The sequence below is a fragment of the Salvelinus alpinus genome, chromosome 7, assembly GCF_045679555.1.
Source record: "Salvelinus alpinus chromosome 7, SLU_Salpinus.1, whole genome shotgun sequence".
NCBI lineage: Eukaryota > Metazoa > Chordata > Actinopteri > Salmoniformes > Salmonidae > Salvelinus > Salvelinus alpinus.
In genome coordinates this window covers 68402766-68425037 of record NC_092092.1, presented here as the reverse complement: position 1 = coordinate 68425037, position 22272 = coordinate 68402766, and the positions used below count along the sequence as shown (strand labels likewise).

Below are 22272 nucleotides of genomic sequence, written 5' to 3'. Positions count from 1 at the left end.
CCCCATAGGCTAACCCTACCACATCATCCCAGACACAGAATAACCCTACCATCCCCATAGGTTAACCCTACCACATCATCCCAGACCACAGGATAACCCTACCATCCCCATAGGTTAACCCTACCACATCATCCCAGACCACAGGATAACCCTACCATCCCCATAGGTTAACCCTACCACATCATCCCAGACACAGAATAACCCTACCATCCCCATAGGTTAACCCTACCACATCATCCCAGACCACAGGATAACCCTACCATCCCCATAGGTTAACCCTACCACATCATCCCAGACCACAGGATAACCCTACCATCCCCATAGGTTAACCCTACCACATCATCCCAGACCACAGGATAACCCTACCATCCCCATAGGCTAACCCTACCACATCATCCCAGACCACAGGATAACCCTACCATCCCCATAGGTTAACCCTACCACATCATCCCAGACCATAGGTTAACCCTACCATCCCCATAGGTTAACCCTACCACATCATCCTAGAATATAGGTTAACCCTACCACATCATCCTAGAATATAGGTTAACCCTACCACACCATACCAGACCACAGGTTAACCCTACCACACCATCCCAGACCATAGGTTAACCCTACCAAACCATCCCAGATCATAAGTTAACCCTACCAAACCATCCCAGACCATAGGTTAACCCTACCACATCATCATAAAACATAGGTTAATCCTACCACATCATCCTAGAACATAGGTTAACCCTACCACATCATCCTAGAACATAGTCTAGTCTATATACAATAACACCAAGCCTAGTCTATATGTATTAACACCAAGCCTAGTCTATAGACATTAACACCAAGCCTAGTATATAGACATTAACACCAAGCCTAGTCTATAGACATTAACACCAAGCCTAGTCTACAGGCATTAACACCAAGCCTAGTCTATAGGCATTAACACCAAGCCTAGTCTATAGGCATTAACACCAAGCCTAGTCTGTAGACATTAACACAAACCCTATAGACAATAAAACCAAGCCTAGTCTATAGGCATTAACACCAAGCCTAGTCTATAGACATTAACACAAACCCTATAAAAATGAACACCAACCCTATAGACATTAACACCAAGCCTAGTCTATAGACAGTAACACCAAGTCTAGTCTACAGGCATTAACACCAAGGCCAGTCTAGACATTAACACAAACCCTAGACATAAATACCAAGCCTATAGACATTAACACCAAGTCTAGTCTATATACATTAACACCAAGTCTAGTCTATAGACAATAACACCAAGTCTAGTCTATAGACAATAACACCAAGTCTATTCTGTAGACATCAACACCAAGTCTATAGACATCAACATCAGGCCTATAGACATTAACACCAAGTGTAGTCTATAGACAATAACACCAAGTCTATTCTATAGACATTAACACCAAGTCTATAGAGATTAACACCAACCCTATAGACATTAACACCAATATGATGAAAATATGTTGTTGAACACAGCAATACATTTATAAAATGAATCCATTATTTAAGATCAGTGTGTGGTACGGAAAAGAAGGACATAGGCCTACATACTGGGTTGGACCTGGTCGTGAGATGATTTCACCAACAACTTGATGTTGTTAGGTGACTGTAGACATGTGATGGTGTTAGGTGACTGTAGACATGTGATGGTGTTAGGTGACTGTAGACATGTGATGGTGTTAGGTGACTGTAGACATGTGATGGTGTTAGGTGCTGTAGACATGTGATGGTGTTAGGTGACTGTAGACATGTGATGGTGTTAGGTGACTGTAGACATGTGATGGTGTTAGGTGACTGTAGACATGTGATGGTGTTAGGTGACTGTAGACATGTGATGGTGTTAGGTGCTGTAGACATGTGATGGTGTTAGGTGACTGTAGACATAGGATGCAAAATAGTGCTTGTATCCTAGGCAATGGCACAGCACTCCTTCTCAAGGGATAGATCAGCCTGTTCACTTTCAATCCATCTCTAAGTCACCAGAATTTCCACTATTCATAAATACACACGCATACTTTGAAACACTGGCACAATGCTTAACATGTAAACTCCTTAGTCCTTAGGCCCAGTCCTTGAGCTTCCAGATTATAGTGACTGTCTGAAGTGGGCCGAGAAAGCAGAGAGAAGCCGACAGAGGGGCGAAGTCTCTAACCCTAACCTCCCCTTAAGCGGGGAGGAATGAGGGGCGGGTGGGTTCTCATACTGCCACCCTGGGCTCTGGTGGGTTCTCATGTTGCCACCCTGGGCTCTGGTGGGTTCTCATGTTGCCACCCTGGGCTCTGGTGGGTTCTCATGTTGCCACCCTGGGCTCTGGTGGGTTCTCATGTTGCCACCCTGGGCTCTGGTGGGTTCTCATGTTGCCACCCTGGGCTCTGGTGGGTTCTCATGCTGCCACCCTGGGCTCTGGTGGGTTCTCATGTTGCCACCCTGGGCTCTGGTGGGTTCTCATGTTGCCACCCTGGGCTCTGGTGGGTTCTCATGTTGCCACCCTGGGCTCTGGTGGGTTCTCATGTTGCCACCCTGGGCCCTGGTGGGTTCTCATGTTGCCACCCTGGTCTCTGCAGAGCCAACATCAACATATTGGGTCTGTTTGGTCTCTTAACCTTCCTCTCATTAGAGCAGGCTCTCGTGGTCTGCATCCCAAATGGCACCCTATTTCCAATAGAGTGCACTACTTTTGACCAGGGCCCAGGGCTGTAGTTCACTATTTAGGGAATTGGGCACCATTTGGCATGAAGCCAAGATAAAGGCCAGGGAACGATGGTGGGACAATACATTTCAGACATTTAGTTTCCCAACAGAAGGGCCCATCACAATAGTCGGCTCATAGGAAAACCAATACGCACATTCTCTATTCTACACACCCATAGCTATCTGAAGACCATCTGAGAGCCCCATCTCCCTCTGCTCTCTCTTTCCCTATAGCCCTGGGTGCAGAGGGATGACTACACAGGTAGACAGACTGCACCACCTATCCTTTTCACAGGTAAAGGGTGATCATTTCTACAGCTGTCAATTGCTCCCAATTGGTAAAGCATGACAGTTAACACTGGCCCGGGGTTGGGAGGTGGTTATGTTTACATTAAAGACTGTGAACTTAAATAGTAGCCATACTTTCCTCAGAGTAAGACTAGTCACACCTTTACTGAACTGACTCATCTGAAAGGAATTTTTAAGAGACCCTCCTGAAATACAGATTAATAGTAATAAAGAGTTCTAATCAACAAACATGGTGTAGTTACTACAGTGCCTTCTGGTCCTCTTCATATTTGTTAAATGAGAGCGGAGGGGAGAGAGAGAGAGAGAGAGAGCGAGAGAGAGAGAGAGAGCGAGAGCGAGAGAGAGAGAGAGAGGGTAGAGAGAGATGGGGAGAGAGAAAGAAAGGGAGAGACACTGATCCAGCCTGTGTCTCCTTCTCCCTCCAGGAGCCCTGCAATTCTGGGCTGGTGGAGGGCCTCAGTGTTAGCATCATAGGGTTCTGGGAAAGCTGAGGGGTGTGGGCACTGAGCAGATCCTGTTTCCACACCGACCAGTCAGCAAATTGCGCACAGTCTTTAAAGTTCCACTTGCTGTTTTCAGGAGCAGGGCAGATCGGAGGTCCGTGTGAGCGTGTCAGGCAGGCAAAATTAAACATCAGTGCTCCTGTGACGCAGCCCTCCAACACTTTTTTCCTGAAATGATGTTTGAGCGATGCATCATTGTTCTGCCTGAGTAAGAACACTCTAACTGCCTGGTTTGGAAATAGGCTAACTCTTTAGACTCATCACATACGCGGCTGTTACTGTTTATTATCTATCCTGTTGCCTAGTCACTTTATCCCTACCTATATGTACATATCTAACTCAACTACCTCGTATCCCTGCATTCCTTGTGTTATTCTTTTTCTACTATTTCTCTTTTTTTTTTCCTCTGCGTTGTTGGGAATGACCCGTAAGTAAGCATTTCACTGTTAGTCTACACCTGTTGTTTAAGAAGCATGTGACAAATATAATTTGATTTTGATTTAAAGAAGATGTCATGTGTCCATGGGATTCAGAGGGACAAAAGCCTGACCATGTCATCATGAGACCCACAAGCAGCAGGACTTCACCCAGACACTTACAGGTCTTTCTCAATACCACAGTGTGAACTCCATTGTCCTTGCTCTGAGTAATGGCAGTAAGTGATCTGAGTACTGGAAGTAATCCAGACCCCCCAATTTCCACTTGTTTTGTATAAAATCTACAAACACACCTGTCGTTTTTCAAGTGAACAGATCAACAAATGAAGAAATGTTGCCATCAGACCTGGAACATGCGCTGAACATACAGTGGGTGGAAAAAAATAGTCTCAGAAGCATTTTAAAAGAGTAACCAAAAAGGCAAGAACCCGAAGAAGAGTTCAATCAAAAAGGAATCTAGTGGAAGAAAACTTGGGCCTGAATGACAAGTATCCAGATGTATTGGAAGCGAAAGGAGTGATAAAAAAAAGTAAAGTTTACAGATAATTCCCAGGCCTGTGACCTGGGTTTAGGAGGGAAAGAAGCTGGCCGCAACTGTGTTAAAGGCTACAACTACTATTACACTGCCACTATGGAGCTTTACACAGTATTTCACTGGGGGTGGCTAAAAATGACCCTCCATGAGTAGCAGCCCATCCCCCCTCCAGCACTGGGTCCAGTGACTGACAGACAGACAGAGAGCGAAACAGAGAGCGAGAGAGAATACCTGACCACTGTGACTGACCCAAAATGAAGGAAAGCTTTGACTATGTACATACAGACTCAGTGAGCACATAGACTTGCTATTGAGAAACGCCACGGTAGGCAGACCTGGCTCTCAAGAGAAGACAGGCTATGTGCACACTGCCCACAAAATGAGGTGGAAACTAAGCTGCACTTCTTAACCTCCTGCCAAATATATGACCATATTAGAGACACATATTTCCCACAGATTACACAAAGAATTCGAAAAACAAATCCAATTTTGATAAACTCCGATACCTATTGTGTGAAATACCAGTTTGCAATCACAGCAGCAAAATTTGTGACCTGTTGCCGCAAGAAACGGGCAACCAGTGAAGAACAAACACCATTGTAAATACAACCCAAATTTATGTTTATTTATTTCCCCTTTTGTACTTTAACTATTTGCACATCGTTACAACACTGTATATAGACATAATATGACATTTTAAATTCCTTTGGAACTTTTGTGAGTGTAATGTTTACTGTTCATTTTTATTGTTTTTTTCACTTTTGTTTATTATCTATTTCACTTGCTTTGGAAATGTAAAACATTTCCCCATGCCAATAAAGGACTTTGAATTGAATTGAGAAAGACAGCTGTAAGAGAGAGAGAGAGTGAGAAAGAAATCAACAGTAGAAAGTCTGAGGACTGAGATAAATTAATGCATCACTTCACCACATCCAACCTTTACTTTTTGGCCTGTACCTGTTTGATTTTGCTAAGGCAGCAGGACTTCACAGGACACAAAGAGTAACTGTGCTGAGAATAGGATACAAATAATTCAAGTATTCTGCTTCTCCAGCCTCAGCCTAGCATGCAGAGGCACATGGAAGGTAGACCAGGAGTAGTGGGCATATATTCTGAGGAGAGTTCCACCCACCCGCCCACCCACCCACCAACACACACACGTCAATATCTGAATTAGGTCTAGACAACTAGACTAGAGGAGCTTTGCATTTGCCATCTTAAAGACAGGAGAGAGGTCTGAGTTCATGAATCAAAATCAAATCAAATTTGATTTGTCACATGAGCCGAATAGATGTGTAGACCTTACAGTGAAATGCAAACTGACAAGCCCTTAACCAACAATGCAGTTAAGAAAATATTTACTCAATAAACTAAATTATTTTTTTAAATAAAAAGTAACAATATAACAACATAAAATAACAATAACGAGGCTATATACAGGGGTGTACTGGTACCGAGTCAATGTGCGGGGGTACAGGTTAGTCAAGATCATTTGTACATGTAGGAAGGGGTAAAGTGGGGTAAAGTGACTATGCATAGACAATAAACAGCGAGAAGCAGCAGTGTAAAAACACTGAAAAATTTGTAGACCTCCACATGTCTGATTCATCCTTGGGAGCAATTTCCAAACGCCTGAAGGTACCACATTCATCTGTACAAACAATAGTATACAAGTATTAACACCATGAGACCACGCAGCCGTCAAACCACTCAGGAAGGAGTGGTTCTGTCCCAGAACCACGTACTCTGGTGCGAAAAGTGTAAATCAATCCCGGAACAACAGCAAAGGACCTTGTGAAGATGCTGGAGGAAACAGGTACACAAAGTATCTATATCCACAGTAAAACGAGTCCTATATCGACATAACCTGAAAGGCCGCTCCGCAAGGAAGAAGCCACTGCTCCAAAACCACCATAAAAAAAGCCAGACTACGGTTTGCAACTGCACATGGGGACAAAGATCGTACTTTTTGGAGAAATGTCCTCTGGTCTGATGAAACAAATATAGAACTGTTTGGCCATAATGACCATCGTTATGTTTGGAGGAAAAAGGGGGAGGCTTGCAAGTCAAAGAACACCATCCATACTGTGAAGCATGGGGGTGGCAGCATCATGTTGTGGGGGTGCTTTGTTGCAGAAGGGACTGGTGCACTTCACAAAATAGATGGCATCATCAGGGAAGGAAAATTATGTGGATATATTGAAGCAACATCTCAAGACATCAGTCAGGAAGTTAAAGCTTGGTCGCAAATGGGTCTTCCAAATGGACAATGACCCCAAGCATACTTCCAAAATTGTGGCAAAATGGCTTAAGGACAACAAAGTCAAGGTATTGGAGTGGCCATCACAAAGCCCTGACCTCAATCCTATAGAAAATTTGTGGGCAGAACTGAAAAAGCGTGTGCGAGCAAGGAGGCCTACAAACCTGACTCAGTTACACCAGCTCTGTCAGGAGGAATGGGCCAAAATTCACCCAACTTATTGTGGGAAGCTTGTGGAAGGCTACCCGAAACGTTTGACCCAAGTTAAACAATTTAAAGGCAATGCTACCAAATACTAATTGAGTGTATGTAAACTTCTGACCCACTCGGAATGTGATGAAAGAAATAAAAGCTGAAATAAATAATTCTCTCAACTATTACTCTGACATTTCACATTCTTAAAATAAAGTTGTGATCCTAACTGTTTTAGGTAATTTCTCGAGGATTAAATGTCAGGAATTGTGAAAAACTGAGTTTAAATGTATTTGGCTAAGGTGTATGTAAACTTCCGACTTCAACTGTAAGCATTACTTTTTTCCAGGTGGGAAAGGGCAGTGTGGATTGCGATTGAGATTGCGTCATCTGTGGATCTGTTGGGGCAGTATGTGAATTGGTCTAGGTTTTCCGGGATGATGGTGTTGATGTGAGCTATGCCCAGCCTTTCAAAGCACTTCATGGCTACTGACGTGAGTGCTACGGGGGGGGGGGGGGGTACCACTGACCACTTCCGTATTGAGCGAGTCACTGGTACTTCCAGCTTTAGTTTTTGCTTGTAAGCAGTAATCAGTAGGATAGAATTATGGTCAGATCTGCCAAATGGAGGGCGAGGGAGAACTTTGTACGTGTCTCTGTGTGTGGAGTAAAGGTGGTCTCGATATTTTCCCCTCTGATTGCACATGTGACATGCTGGTAGAAATGAGTTAAAACGGATTTAAATTTGCCTGAATTAAAGTCCCCGGCCACTAGGAGCACCACTTCTGGATGAGCATTTTTATTGTTTAATTATGGTCCTATACAGTTTGTTTAGTGCGGTCTTAGTGCCAGTGTCGGTTCGTGGTGGTAAATAGACGGCTACGAAAAACATAGATGAAAACTCTCTTGGTAGATAATGTGGTCTACAGCTTATCATGAGGTACTCTACCTCAAGCGAGCAATACCTCGAGACTTCCTTAATATTAGACACAGTGCAGCAGCTGTGATTGACAAATACACACGCCCCCCCCCCCCCCCCCCTTGTCTTACCGGATGCAGCTGTTCTGTCCAGCTGATGCACGTATAACCCGGCCAACTGTATATTATCCGTGTCGACTCCGTTGTTCCGTTGGTAGGATAGTCTCGAACCGAGCTCATCCAGTTTACTCTCCAGTGATTGCACGTTGGCCACCATAAAGACAGAAGAAAGGTCTGAGTTCATAAAGCCAGAGATATGGATACTCTTACATTAAAATTTGTTATATTTCAAATAGTTGTGTTTTCATGTGTGAATTATTACACCAAAAATGACTTCAAATGCTTAAAATTCAAATGCACAATAAAATAGATGTTGTAATTTGGTAAGGCTTTGGAGACGTGCTTCCTATTCTCTCTCCCACATGTCCTCCTCCTCCTTATCCTCCTCCATGTTTCTGCTCCACTGGGTTCCTTGTCTGACAGCATTCCCCCCCACACACACACACCTCACCCCCACGCCCATATGTACCCCAGACCCCAGTCTCCCCCTCACACACACACACCTCACCCCCCCACGCCCATATGTACCCCAGACCCCTACCTCTCTCACACATTCCTCACCTCCTCTCAGACATGACTAACTACATTTGTTATGCGCAGGTCTCTGTTAGAAGAGGTTTCATCCAAAATCTTCACAGTCAATTGAGTGCCGGGCAACCTGGCCCTGACAATGAGGCTAACTCTGTTCCTCAGGGAAACATTAAAATGATGTGTACCTACAGACAGAGACAAGCACTGAGGGGTATCTCCCTTTCTCATCTTGCACTCATCACTGACATCTTAATGAGGCATACATACAAACTAGCAGCCAGCTCAAATCGACATAGAAAGCATTGACAACATGTTTTTTTTTAAGAAAAGAGGTTAAGCCAGAGAAGTGATGTACACAATATGAGCTCACAAACATTTGTAATAGTTGAGCTCATCATATGAGATGACGGCAGTACTTGGCGCACACCCCACCAACGATGCTGTCCTTGGTGTGTGACTGTGTGTTGAGGGCCAGTGTGGATTGGCACAACTAGACATGAATGCCATGAGTCAGAGGCAGGGGCTGAGCCAGGTAGAGGCCCACAAAGTGACCATTGACACGCCGAGGCACTCACGGTGCAAACAGTTCCAGAATATCGTCTCAAATGAATCAGTCATCTTGCCACTTGTACCTGTCAGTGGAGGCTGAGTTTCATCCCCAGAGGAGTGGCGTTACGTCCCCGACGGAGTGATGTTCACCGCGGCCCTGGCGGAGTGGTACTCTGTTCATCACGGCCCGTCGATCTGTTCACCACGGCCTCAGGTTCGTTTCCCCCTCGGCTGCTGTCACTCAGGGGTCACACTCACAGAGACGACGACCGCGCCTCCCCAAGCCCCTCCTCTCCCCTTCTCAAAGTTAAAGTCTTAAAACCCAGGGCAGCTGGCCAGAAAAAAGACTTAAAGGTCCTGCTAATATAGAGTATTTTGAAATATGGACCCTGAAGAATAGAGCTATTTTAGACTCTGACATAAATCTCAGTGTGATAATAGGTGACAACTCTGAGCCAGAATATGAGGATTATATATGGTTAATAGAGGACTTCAACATTGTGCTCGTGTAACTTTGTGCACAGAAAATAATCATGGCTAGCACTCAAGTTTTGCCATCTGCACAACCTGAGGGTGATGGTGGTGGAATTCCATACTGAAGAGACAGAAAGACAGACACAGAGAGAGGAAATGGGGGACGACATCAAATGTGCAGAGTTTAAATACCTTGTAGAGGATCTGCTTACGTCTCTCACTTCACGGTCTTTGAGAAACACACATTTCTCAGGCCCATTCAAATCCTTTTGAGGAAGACTGGGGGAGACAATAGATGGCGTTGCCCTAAGCTTAAAGACAAACCAACTGTGAGAACAACACCGTGAAATAGCGAGACCTCCAGCAGACAACGGATTTAAAACTGGGGGAAGAGACAGCTGCTCATAGTGAGCCACGGTCATATCACATGGTCCTTTTATCAGGCCTGATCCACCATGGGACTGGGGGAGAGATATAAGAGGCAGCAACAGATGAGAAATCCCACAGGTGCAAGCCTATTCACTCCAGACAGCCACCCTGACACCCAAAAGCTCCTCCACTGAATTCGGACCAGTCAGCCAGGTGGTTCAGATTTCCTGGTTGGAGCCTATGGGTTTGGCTGGGTCTGTGTCCCGACTGCATCCTTGAAAAACCCACAACACTGCACCTAACAGCCCAAGCAACACAAGCTCCTCAGTTGCTAAAGCCTTCAAATTCCCAACTTTCAAACCACCCCACAACTCCCACACTCCTTATACATTCCAACAGCAGTGTGGATTCCACTCCGACAGCTGGCGTAATGAACAAGCCATGTGTGTGTGTGTGTGTGTGTGTGTGTGTGCTATGCTTTTGATTCTCTGCCGACGTGAGACCGAAATCCATGTGGCTACGGGCAAGAACACTACAGATCCATTGTCAGTTCACTCTGGTGCTGTCCAACAAGAACCACACAACTATGAAACAACCTCTGGTGTGAGTGACATATTTCCTGATTTAAGGAGACAACAACCTGGGCTCTGTGATGTCATTCAGACATACATCACCTGGGCTTACGGGGGGAGGGGGCTCTGTGATGTCAATCAGACATACATCACCTGGGCTTGCGGGGGAGGGGGGGGGGCTCTGTGAGGTCATTCAGACATACATCAGCTGGGCTTTCGGAGGGGGGCTCTCAGATGTCATTCAGAAATACATCACCTGGGCTTATTAGGGGCTCTATGATGTCATTCAGACATATCACCTGGGCTTATGGGGGAATCTGTGATGTCATTCAGACATACATCAGCTGGGCTTATGGATGGCTCTGTGATGTCATTCAGACATACATCAGCTGGTCTTATGGGGGGCTCTGTGATGTCATTCAGACATACCTCAAACCTCTCAGACATTAAGTGGCTGTTTTTTGGGGGGTAATACAGCTGACCTTTCACCCTAGCACCAAAGGAAATGCCTTTGGAGGCTGATTGGTTCAGGTTGTTTAGAAAGAGCGCAGGGGGCACTGGGTTAGTCCCACACACTGAACAAACCAGCGGTATGCAGCGAAGAGAGAGACTGACTTAGTCTATGGCTGTGTCCCAAATGGTACCCTATTCCCTATATAGTGCACAACATAGGGCTCTGGTCAAAAGCATTGCACTATGTAGGGAATAGGGTGCCATTTGGGACACTTAGAAAAGTAGAAAAAGAAAAAAATATGTTATAAAAATGTATGCACTCTACTGTAAGTCGCTCTGGATAAGAGCGTCTGCTAAATGACTAAAATGTAAATGTAATGTAGTGTAGAGCAGGGGTTTCCAAACCTCTCCTCTGGGACCCCAAGCCGTTCCATGTAGTTGAACTATTCCAGAGCTAGCACACCTAATTCAAATTGTCAACTAATCAGCAAGACCTTGAATAGGTGGATTAGGTGAGCTAGTTCAGTATTACAACAAAATTGTGAAATGTCTGGGGGTACACAAGGAGAGGTTAGAAAACCACTAGTGGACACAGTATGACTGCCATCCGTCAATCACGTTAATGCTCAGTTTAGGTCCCAGAATGCTTGCGGGGGTCTCTCTCTCTCTCTGTCTCATCCTTCCTTACAGTCTCACACACACACACACACACACACACACACACCTGCTTAGGGGTGCAGGCCCCAACACAAACTGACACAGAAAATCCAAAAGAAAACAAGGAGAGCTGTCTCCGGTCCCAGGATTGCTTTTCAACATCTCATTTGTAATGCGACCAGGAGAACAGCTGGGAAGGTGGGGGAGGAGGGAAGTACATGCATACATATATACAGTGCCTTCAGAAAGTATTCACACCCCTTGCCTTTTTCAAAATAATGTTGTGTTACAGCCTGAATTTAAAATGGATTAAGGTTTCGATTTTTGTGTCACTGGCCTACACACAATACTCCATATGTCAAAGTGGAATAATAATTTATTTATATTTTTACAATTGAATTGTCATGCCCTGATCCTTTTTATGTCTATTTGGTTTGGTCAGGGTGTGATTTGGGGTGGGTATTCTATGTTCTTTAGTTCTATTATTTGTATTTCTATGTTTTGGCCGGGTAGGGTTCTCAATCAGGGACAGCTGTCTATCATTGTCTCTGATTGAGAACCATACTTAGGTAGCCCTTTTTCCCACCTGTCTTGGTGGGAGGTTAACTCTGTTTGTGGCATTAGCCCTTTAGCTTCACGGTTGTTTTGGATTGTTTATTGTTTTTGTCGGCGTCATATAAATAAAGGAATATGTACGCTCACCACGCTGCACCTTGGTCTACTTCTGTTGACGGCCGTGACATGAATAAAAAATGAAAAGGTATTCAACCCCTTTGTTATGGCAACCTTAAATAAGTTCAGGACAAAAAATGTGCTTAACAAGTCACATAATAAGTTGCATGGACTCACTCTGTGTGCAATACTAGTGTTTAACATGATTTTTTTTATGACTACCTCATCTCTGTAGCCCACATTTACAATTATCTGTAAAGCCCCTCAATCAAGTAGTCAAGGTATTTTATTATTATTATTTTTCCTGATATCCAATTACCATCTTGTCTCATCGCTGCAACTCCCCAATGGGCACGGGAGAGGCGAAGGTCGAGTCATGCGTCGTCCGAAACATGACCCGTCAAACCGCGCTTCTTAATTAACACCCTCCCCTAACCCGGACGACGCTGAGACAATTGTGCGCCTCCCTATGGGACTCCCGGTCACAGCCGTTGTGATACAGCCTGGGATCAAACCCGGGTCTGTAGTGACACCTCAAGCACTGTGACGCAGTGCCTTAACTTCTTATGGCTGGGGGGCAGTATTGAGTAGCTTGGATGAATAAGGTGCCCAGAGTAAACTGCCTGCTACTCAGGCCCAGAAGCTAAGATATGCATATTATTAGTAGATTAGGATAGAAAACACTCTGAAGTTTCTAAAACTGTTTGAATGATGTCTGTGAGTAAAACAGAACTCATATGGCAGGCAATAACCTGGGAGAAAATCCAACCAGGAAGTGGGAAATCTGAGGTTTGTAGGTTTTCAAGTCTTTCCTAGTGCTCGCGCCTTATGAATTTGGATTTGTGAACTAAACGCGCAAACAAAAAGGAGGTATTTGGACATAAATGATGGACTTTATCGAACAAAACAAACATTTATTGTGGAACTGGGATTCCTGGGAGTGCATTCTGATGAAGATCATCAAAGGTAAGTGAATATTTATAATGCTATTTCTGACTTCTGTTGACTCCACAACATGGCGGGTATCTGTATGGCTTGTTTTGGTCTCTGAGCGCTGTACTCAGATTATTGCATGGTGTGCTTTTTCCGTAAAGCTTTTTTGAAATCTGACACAGCAGTTGCATTAAGGAGAAGTTTATCTATAATTCCATGCATAACACTTGTATCCTTTATCAATTTTTATTATGAGTATTTCTGTAAATTGATGTGGCTCTCTGCAAAATCACCGGATGTTTTGGAAGCAAAACATTACTGAACATAACGTGCCAACGTAAACTGAGATTTTTGGATATAAATATGAACTTTATCGAACAAAACATACATGTATTGTGTAACATGAAGTCCTATGAGTGTCATCTGATGAAGATCATCAAAGGTTAGTGATTCATTTTATCTCTATTTATGCTTTTTGTGACTCCTCTCTTTGGCTGGAAAAATTGATGTGTTTTTCTGTGACTAGGTGCTGACCTAACATAATCTTATGGTATGTTTTTGTCGTAAAGCCTTTTTGAAATCGGACACTGTGGTGGGATTAACAACAAGTGTATCTTTAAAATGGTGTATAATACTTGTATGTTTGAGGAATTTTAATTATGAGATTTCTGTTGTTTGAATTTGGAGCCCTGCACTTTCACTGGCTGTTGTCATAACGATCCCGTTAACGGGATTTCAGCAGTAAGAAGTTAAGATCTCTGAGCCACTCGGGAGGCCCAGAGTAGTCAATTTCAAGTACAAATTCAACCACAAAGACCAGGGAGTGCCTCACAAAGAAGAGTCTTGATGATCATCCAGGTGCTTTAAAAAAAAACTTGAGTCAACTTTTTGGATGACATTTGTTTTTGCCAGACATAATGTTACCAAACACTGCATACCACATTAAGAACCTTATTCCAACGGTCAGGCATGGTGATGGTAATATGATGCTTTGGTGAAGCTTTACTGCTTCAGGACCTGGATGACTTGCCTTAATAGAAGGAACTATGAATTCTGCTCTGTATCAGAGAATTCTACAGGAGAATGTCAGACCATGCGTCTGTGAGCTGAAGCTGAAGCACAGCTGGGTCATACAGCAAGACAATGATCCAAAACACACAATCAAGTCTACAGTGCATTCGTAAATTATTCAGACCCCTTGACTTTTTCCACGTTTTGTTACGTTACAGCCTTATTCTAAAATTGATTAAAACATTGTTTTTTTCCGCACACAATACCCCATAATTACAAAGCAAAAACAGTTTTTTAGGAATTTTTGCCAATGTATAAAAAAAATATCACATTTACATAAGTATTCAGACCCTTTACTCAGTGCTTTGTTTAAGCACCTTAGACAGCAATTACAGCCTCGAGTCTTCTTGGATATGACGCTACAAGCTTGGCACACCTGTATTTGGGGAGTTTCTCCCATTCTTCTCTGCAGATCCTCTCAAGCTCTGTCAGGTCGGAAGGGGGGGCGACGCTGCACAGCTATTTTCAGGTCTCTCCAGAGATGTTCGATCGGGTTCAAGTCCGGGCTCTGGTTGAGTCACTCAAGGACATTCAGAAACGTGTCCCGAAGTCACTCCTGCGCTGTCTTGGCTGTGTGCTTAGGGTCGGTGTCCTGTTGGAAGGTGAACCTTCACCCCACTCTGAGGTCCTGAATGCTCTGGAGCAGGTTTTCATCAAGGATCTCTCTGTACTTTGCTCCGTTCATCTTCCCTTCAAACCTGACTAGTCTCCCAGTCCCTGCCATTGAAAAAGTGTCAGAGTGACACTCCCCTGAATACTCAGTTTGGCCGGGCAGCCAGCTCTAGGAAAAGTCTTGGTGGTTCCAAACTTCTTCCATTTAAGAATGACGGAGGCTAATGTGTTGTTGGGGGCATTCAATGCTGAAGAAATTGTTTGGAAGCCTTCCCCAGATCTGTGCCTCGACACAATCCTGTCTCGAAGATCTACGCACAATTCCTTCGACCCCATGGCTTCGTTTTTGCTTTGACATGCACGGTCAACTGTGGGACCTAATATAGACAGGTGTGTGCCTTTCCAAATCATGTCCATTCAATTGAATTTACCACAGGTGGACTCCAATCAAGTTGTAGAAACATCTCAAAGATGATCAATGGAAACAGGATGAACCTAGAGCTCAATTTTGAGTCTCATAGCAAAGGGTCTGAATACTTATTATTCTTTTAAAAAATTAAACAATTTTGCTAAAGTTTCTAAAAACCTGTTTTCGCTTTGTCATTATGGGGTATTGTGTGTAGATTGATGAGCAAAAAATGTCATTTAATCCATTTTAGAATAAAGCAGAACATTACAAAATGTGGAAAAAGTCATGGGGTCTGAATACTTTCTGAATGCACTTTACATGAAAATGGTTAAAAAGTTTTGGAATGGCCTAGTCAAAGTCCAGACCTAATACCGATTGGGATGTTGTTGCAGGACTTGAGACAAGCAGTTCATGCTTGAAAACCCCCAAATGTTGCTGAGTGAAAGCAATTCCTCCACAGCGACGTGAGAGACTGATCAACAACTACAGGAAGTGTTTGGTTGGAGTCATTGCAGCTAAAGGTGGTACAACCAGTTATTGAGTGTAAGAGGGCAATTACTTTTTCACACAGGGGCATTGGGTGTTGCATAACTTTGTTTAATTAAATAAATAAGTATAATTGTTATTCGTTATTTGTAAACTCAGGCTCCCTTTATCTAATTTTAGGTTTTGGTTGAAGATCTGATAACATTCAGTATAAAAATAATAGCAAGAAAATCAGAAAGGGTGCAAATACTTTTTCACAGCACTGTACAGTATCTATTCAAGAAAGTGTTCAATTTTTCATTTTTTTTTTTGAAATTAATTTTATAATTTTTCTTCAAATTTGACAGTACAAATTTGACAGTATTTTGAGCAGATTATTGACAAAGAAAAGACAATCAAATCCATTTTAATTCCACTTTGTAACCCAACAAAATGTGGAAAAAGTACCGGGGTGTGAATACTCTCTGAAGGCACACAAAGAGGAGAAAAAGCAGAATCTGCAGGAGGACTGGTGTGTTATTGTAAGCCCCTGGTGAAAGGTCAGGCATGCACACTCCCTGCTGCCCTCTGACCTGTAGCAATGACCAAACACAGGCTCCAGCCACCAACAATAAACTATTGTTTCACCACTGTACGACACAATGCACTGTCTGTGAGAGTATGTGCTGCCCAGCCTCCTCACCCTCGTGCTGCCCAGCCTCCTCACCCTCCTGCTACCCAGCCTCCTCACCCTCCTGCCACCCAGCCTCCTCACCCTCCTGCTGCCCAGCCAAAGCTGTGTCTGACCTAGACTCAACAGACCTCTAGTCTGCCTGTCTATGTTGTGGCTATTTCAGGCTGGAAAGTATGTCAGTGTGGGTGTGGCATAATTCCAATACATCCGCAACAATATAAAGATGTTGCCTTCAGTGGCTAATGTGTTTGCAACATTGATTGACGCAGACTGGGGTAGATGCTTCTGGCTAGCCTAATGGAAGTCATGTCAGACAAGATTGGAGGACTGCAGGGAGGACTGGTGAAAACAGTAGGCCAGTTGGACTGCAGGAGAACTCTCCATCTTTCACTCCTCTATTCTAATTGAGCTGTTTCTCCTCATTCCTACACAGGGCACCTATCCCAGTCGCATTGAACACCATGATTCTGTACCAGGAGGACTAGTGCAGGGTGTCCCCATACCACCCTCTGCCATTGTGGGATTTAAAAACCATCAACCTACCCCTGAGGTGTCTTGATGGACACATTAAAACACAAACACCAGACGTGCTAAACTAACATTGACTTTATAGCTCCTGTTTAATTCAGTTCCTTTTGAAGCCAGACTTTGTTTCCTAATCACCACATCCTCAACTCAGCAACATGCTGTTCCCAGTCTTAAATCAATTTACGACCTCCTGGGTAACACAGCTTCATTACTGGGGAATGTGATTAGCAGCCCGGTGCTAATAAGGAGAAGCGAGAGAAAGATGGTTGCTGTGTAAACACCATCTGACATGCTAATAATCACTTTATGGCCTGTAGTCTGACAGAAGCCTTGCTTTATGGATCTATACTCCTCATTGACATGAACTGGAGCAGATCTCTCATTCCTCACTCACACTCAGCTCTGTTTGTCATGTCTGGAAGACGGCTTATGTCTGAGCTTTGCCTGATGGTTTTGTGTGCATCATTTCCTGGAAATGCCAATAGGAATTTATTATAACAGTGCAATATAGTATTTACATTTTATGACACATTTGTCTCAATACACACACTTTGTCATTGTTAATAACATTGACTTTAATCAAGACATATGCATCAATCCCTATTCTAAATGTAACTACTGTTTGCTTAACCCACACTCCAGGCTCTGTGGATATTCTACAGAGCTGTGAAGGGACCAAAGGCTACCCAGTGGCTCAGCTATGTTTCTCCAACACTCTAAATTAACTTCACACATTCCCTCTGGCTTAGAGCTAGCCATAAACTGCTGCAGTGGGAGGAGTGTGAGGTGGGAAGGGAGAGATGGAGGGAGGGACTGAGGGAGAGATGGACGGAAAGAGGGTGAGATGGAGGGAGGGAAGGAGAGATGGAAGGAGAGAGAGGGACTCAACCTCATCTATATTTCTATTGACTTTTAGAAGGCTCAGAGGAATACAAGATAGTTAGATAAGCAGACTGTATTTATGTTCATTGTATACGTTTAGAGCATCAGCCCATTTGGTGGTTTACTCTATAAAGATGTGTCCAGATGCTCAATCATGAATCCTGGAGGTCTGCCTCTCATTGACACACCAGCATGTAGCCGCACGGTGGTCCTAGTTTGTACAAACAGCACAGCAGGCCCCTACAAACCAAACAGCTCCACCTCCAAAAGCCCCCACATCTCCACGTGTCCATATGGCTGCCCGTCTCCATTGACTAAATGCAATGCTGGTAGTATTTAGTCTACCTTTTCTGCACCACGATCCTGTACGTCATAATGAGTCGGACTTTACTAAACAAGACAACGATACCAAATTGAATGCAGTTCAATTTCATTTGTGATCATAATTTAGTTTTTTTTAACTGTTATGGTAACTATCCCATGACTTACTTGTTTCCCCATTTAGTTGGCACAGATGTTAATACCCACATTTCGGCATTAATGGTCTCTCTCTCGACCATGCAGACCCTGAATCATTGCATAAGCTTATACAGTTCATATGCCTCTCTGGCAGCTGGGCCCAAACTGTGCTTCCGCATGTAGCGGAAAATATTTGTCATCTGACGTGATGTTCTGCATTCCCCGTGCACCAAGGACACACAGGACCAGCAAACTCTTATTTAGGAGGGGAGAACTCAAATGGGGTCATGGGTTATTGTTGTTCCTTTGGAATGACATGTTAGTCATTTAGCAGACGCTCTTATCCAGAGTTGGCTCGAGGCCAGGGTCATCATTGTCCAGCACCCCTGGAGCAATTAGGGTTAATGGCCTTGCTCAAGTGCACAGACAGATTTTTCACCTAGTCGTCTTGGGGATTCGAACCAGCAACCTTTCAAAATGCATTCCCTACTCCACATCATAGCAATCAACCTGAACTCTAAGAAAAGTGTTGTTACGTGTCCTGTAGTTTTGAAAGTATGTTCCTTTTCTACTCCTGAAGTTCCCATCTGAAGGTATGAAACTAAGGTCACAAAATAATTATAGAATGTCAGCATATGTTTTGATGTGGACTCAAAATGTTCTACTGTATGTTGAGTTGTCATTGTTGAACGCCCACAGTATGTCCAAAGCCCAGCATTGGGTCAAATGGAGTGCAAAGTATCTCAGATCACGTGGAAAATAATCTCTGATTCGGTTTTAGTATCTCTGAGCTATTTTGTTTTCTGTACAACCACCATGCTTGTTTCAGTCTTATCAAACCTGTCATATCAGACTTCATGAAGAAAGGAAGAAGTTTGTTTCTCTAATATCCGCATGCCATCGTCTATCTCTCCCTCTGTGTACCCAGTGAGGCGCTAGCTAGGCTAACCCCAGTGAGGCGTTAGCTAGGCTAACTCCAGTGAGACGCTAACTAGGCTAACCCCAGTGAGGAACCCCCTCCGATATCATCACCAGGAAGACCAGTAAGTTTGTCTCTTCTACCTTTAAGCCCACAGCTATCTTTGCCGCCTTGCTCCATTCACGATCAGAAACGCTGTGGCATTGCACAGCAAACAAACATAAATTGCCTAATCTAATCGCATTGCTCTCTATGGGTCTCTGTTGACTTTTGCTTAAGCGTCTCCGTGACTGCTTGGCTGTGTGACTCACTGATCCTATCTGCCTGAGCGCTGTGCGTTTGGCTCCCCATGTCCCCTTGCTTTCCCCACAAACAGACAGACAGAGAGGCAGACATACAGAAAGGCAGGCCAGAGCAGGCAGCAGGAGGGGTGAGGTGTTTGGGCAGCAGGAGGGGTGAGGTGTTTGGGCAGCAGGAGGGGTGAGGTGTTTGGGCAGCAGGAGGGGTGAGGTGTTTGGGCAGCAGGAGGGTGAGGAGTACACTATCTGCACACTGCGCTGCAGTCAATAGGTGTGATTTAGGCAGGGTCCATTAGAAAACAGAGGGTGCCAAAAGCTGTGTGATCTAGGCAAGGTCCGTTAGAAAATGGAGGGTAGGCCCTAAGCCCGAATGGACTATATCACTAACTTGAGTTACACAACCACAATTGTGTACAGAAAAATACAAAGTTGTGAATCAGCTGCTTGCCGTAGATATCATCAGTCCTCACTGTGGTGAGGCACTTTTTGAAGATTGTTGCCTACAGATCTACTTCAGGTGAAAGGTTGTGGGTAGAGGGAATTGCTCATAAATATTCATTTTTGTAAACTAATTGTATCTGATCCCAACACTTTTTCACTAAAGCATACTTACCAGAAGTCCACTGGAAAGCTCTGATAATAAAATGATGTGCATTGCGAGCAAATACGGCTCTAGACAGTTAGCGTACAGTGGTAAGGCGCTGAGTTCCTGCTATCTATTACCACTTGCAGTGTAAATTCTTTTCCCCATGGGGTGCAAAGAAAACATTTGAAACGTGGACTTACATTTATTGAGGTATTGTTTTGGAAAGAAAAGTGTAATACACACCTTGAAAATTAAGATTAGGGGCTCAATTCAATACAACCCGCATTGCCGTATTTACGGAGTAGCTCTTTTTCCCAATAGTCAAATTATCTCATAGATCCGTCTTGGGTACTGTATAAAAACCTACTACTAGGGTGACTACTCTCACAGGTATGCTTTCACTTTTCAGAATTAAAAAGTGTGTCGGCATGAGATGAATGTTGTCAATAAAGGATAAGACAAATGTATACCTGCCCCATGTGGTATTACAAATCTCAACCATTGAACTATGAGCCAACAGTCTTAGCAGCCTGCACCACCAGTCATAGCGGTTAGGAAAAAATACAATGAGTTGACACGACCACCATTGTCATCCATTTCTTGTTACGATGGATGTAGCTACGAATAGAAACATATAATCCTCATAGTTTACATGTTTTTTTTCCTTAGTAAAAGCCCATAGATATGTATGAAATGGTAAGCAAAAACGTTGTATTTGGTCATATGTGGAAATGTGCCCTACTGCCTTTTAGAATGTTGTGTAACGTCAGTAGTCTATTCAAGGAATCATCGTGCAAAATATATTGGCACACTCCACTTACCAAGACCATTGGCAAATAAGGCCCGCTGTCACCTGCTTTTATAGTAAGCCTTGCGGTGGTACCACCCAGCACATCTAGAAGGGAGTGTATTTCATACTGAACCCCTCCCTTGAGGTGGTACCACCCAGCACATCTAGAAGGGAGTGTATTTCACACCGAACCCCTCCCTTGAGAGGACGTAGAGGAACCTTCTCAAGGTGCCTCTACATCACAAAAGTTCAATGGTAGAGTTGAACCGCTAGGAGGAAAGAGCTAGATTTACTACTAAAAGACCAAAATATATCACTTTTGCAATGAACTGTCAAAACGAAGACCAGAACTCAGGTGTCTCACTATAACTTAGCCTTAAACATCTGGTTTTCCATCAAAAAAAGTTTTAATTAAAACACTTTCAGTTGTTATTGTTGCTTCCTACTAAGTTACTACTTACCCCGTGCACAGTCCGACAACAGGATTATTTCACAAATGAGCAGGCAAATCCATAAATGCCCCATTCTTTCTGGATCGCAGGTTTCAGCACTTTAAATCTGGGATAAGGAGAAAACAAGACAATTCACAGTGAGACGAGGTGCGACAACACATACTGGTTTTATCCACATCATCTCTAAGCTACTGGATACGGTTTTACAACAACAATATTATCTCAAAAACGTTTCTTTGGAAGTGGGAGAGTCAAGGCATTGAGTAAATATAACAGACTTACAGTCGTGTAACTAGTGACATTAAAACAAGTTGTTAATCATTTAACTGGAAAATACAAGACTTCTGTTCCCAACACTAGAAAATGTGTTTCTGGAAAAGCAATTTAGGCTTTTTATTTATGATCTTCATTCAAACGAGCAGCTCTTATTCTGTTCATATGACCCTCTGTTTCTGGATAGAGGAGTTATTCTTTCTGCCACTTTGTACATCAAATTGTAAGTCATTTGAAATTATGAACATCCTTTAGAGTTTTGAATGTAATCTTTGATAAGAATTATCAACATAACATAACATTGACTGTTATATTAAAGCATCTGCTATTGGGGAACTAGACATGTCCTCCTAACTCATTGTATTAGAATTGGTTATAGATGCTGATGTATAAACTAAAGTTAATCTACCTGCTAATGAACCATCCACATAGATCATAAAATAAACATGTCCTATGTGAGTTGGGTCGAGGCCAGGGTCATCATTGTCCAGCACCCCTGGAGCAATTAGGGTTAAGTGCCTTGCTCAACAGATTTTTCACAGAGTCGACTCGGAAGTTTGGAACTACCTTTCGGTTACTGACCCAACTCGCGAACCACTAGGCTACATTCCGCTCTAGATCAGTGAGACATGGTGAATCA

General features: G+C 43.5%; 1 protein-coding gene across 3 annotated transcripts in view; it reads right to left on the bottom strand.

The window, feature by feature from the left end:
- LOC139581513 (fibroblast growth factor receptor-like 1) overlaps positions 1–22272 on the bottom strand; it is an 87526-nt gene that overhangs the window by 64387 nt on the left and 867 nt on the right. For 2 of the 3 annotated variants that reach the window (XM_071411346.1, XM_071411343.1), the window contains exon 2: positions 21369–21465. In XM_071411346.1, the coding sequence (XP_071267447.1) occupies positions 21369–21432 (64 nt within the window). In that variant the 5' untranslated portion in view covers positions 21433–21465. Of the gene's footprint in view, positions 1–7995; positions 8428–21368; positions 21466–22272 lie in introns of those variants that run through there. The other variant, XM_071411344.1, reaches the window with a different exon arrangement.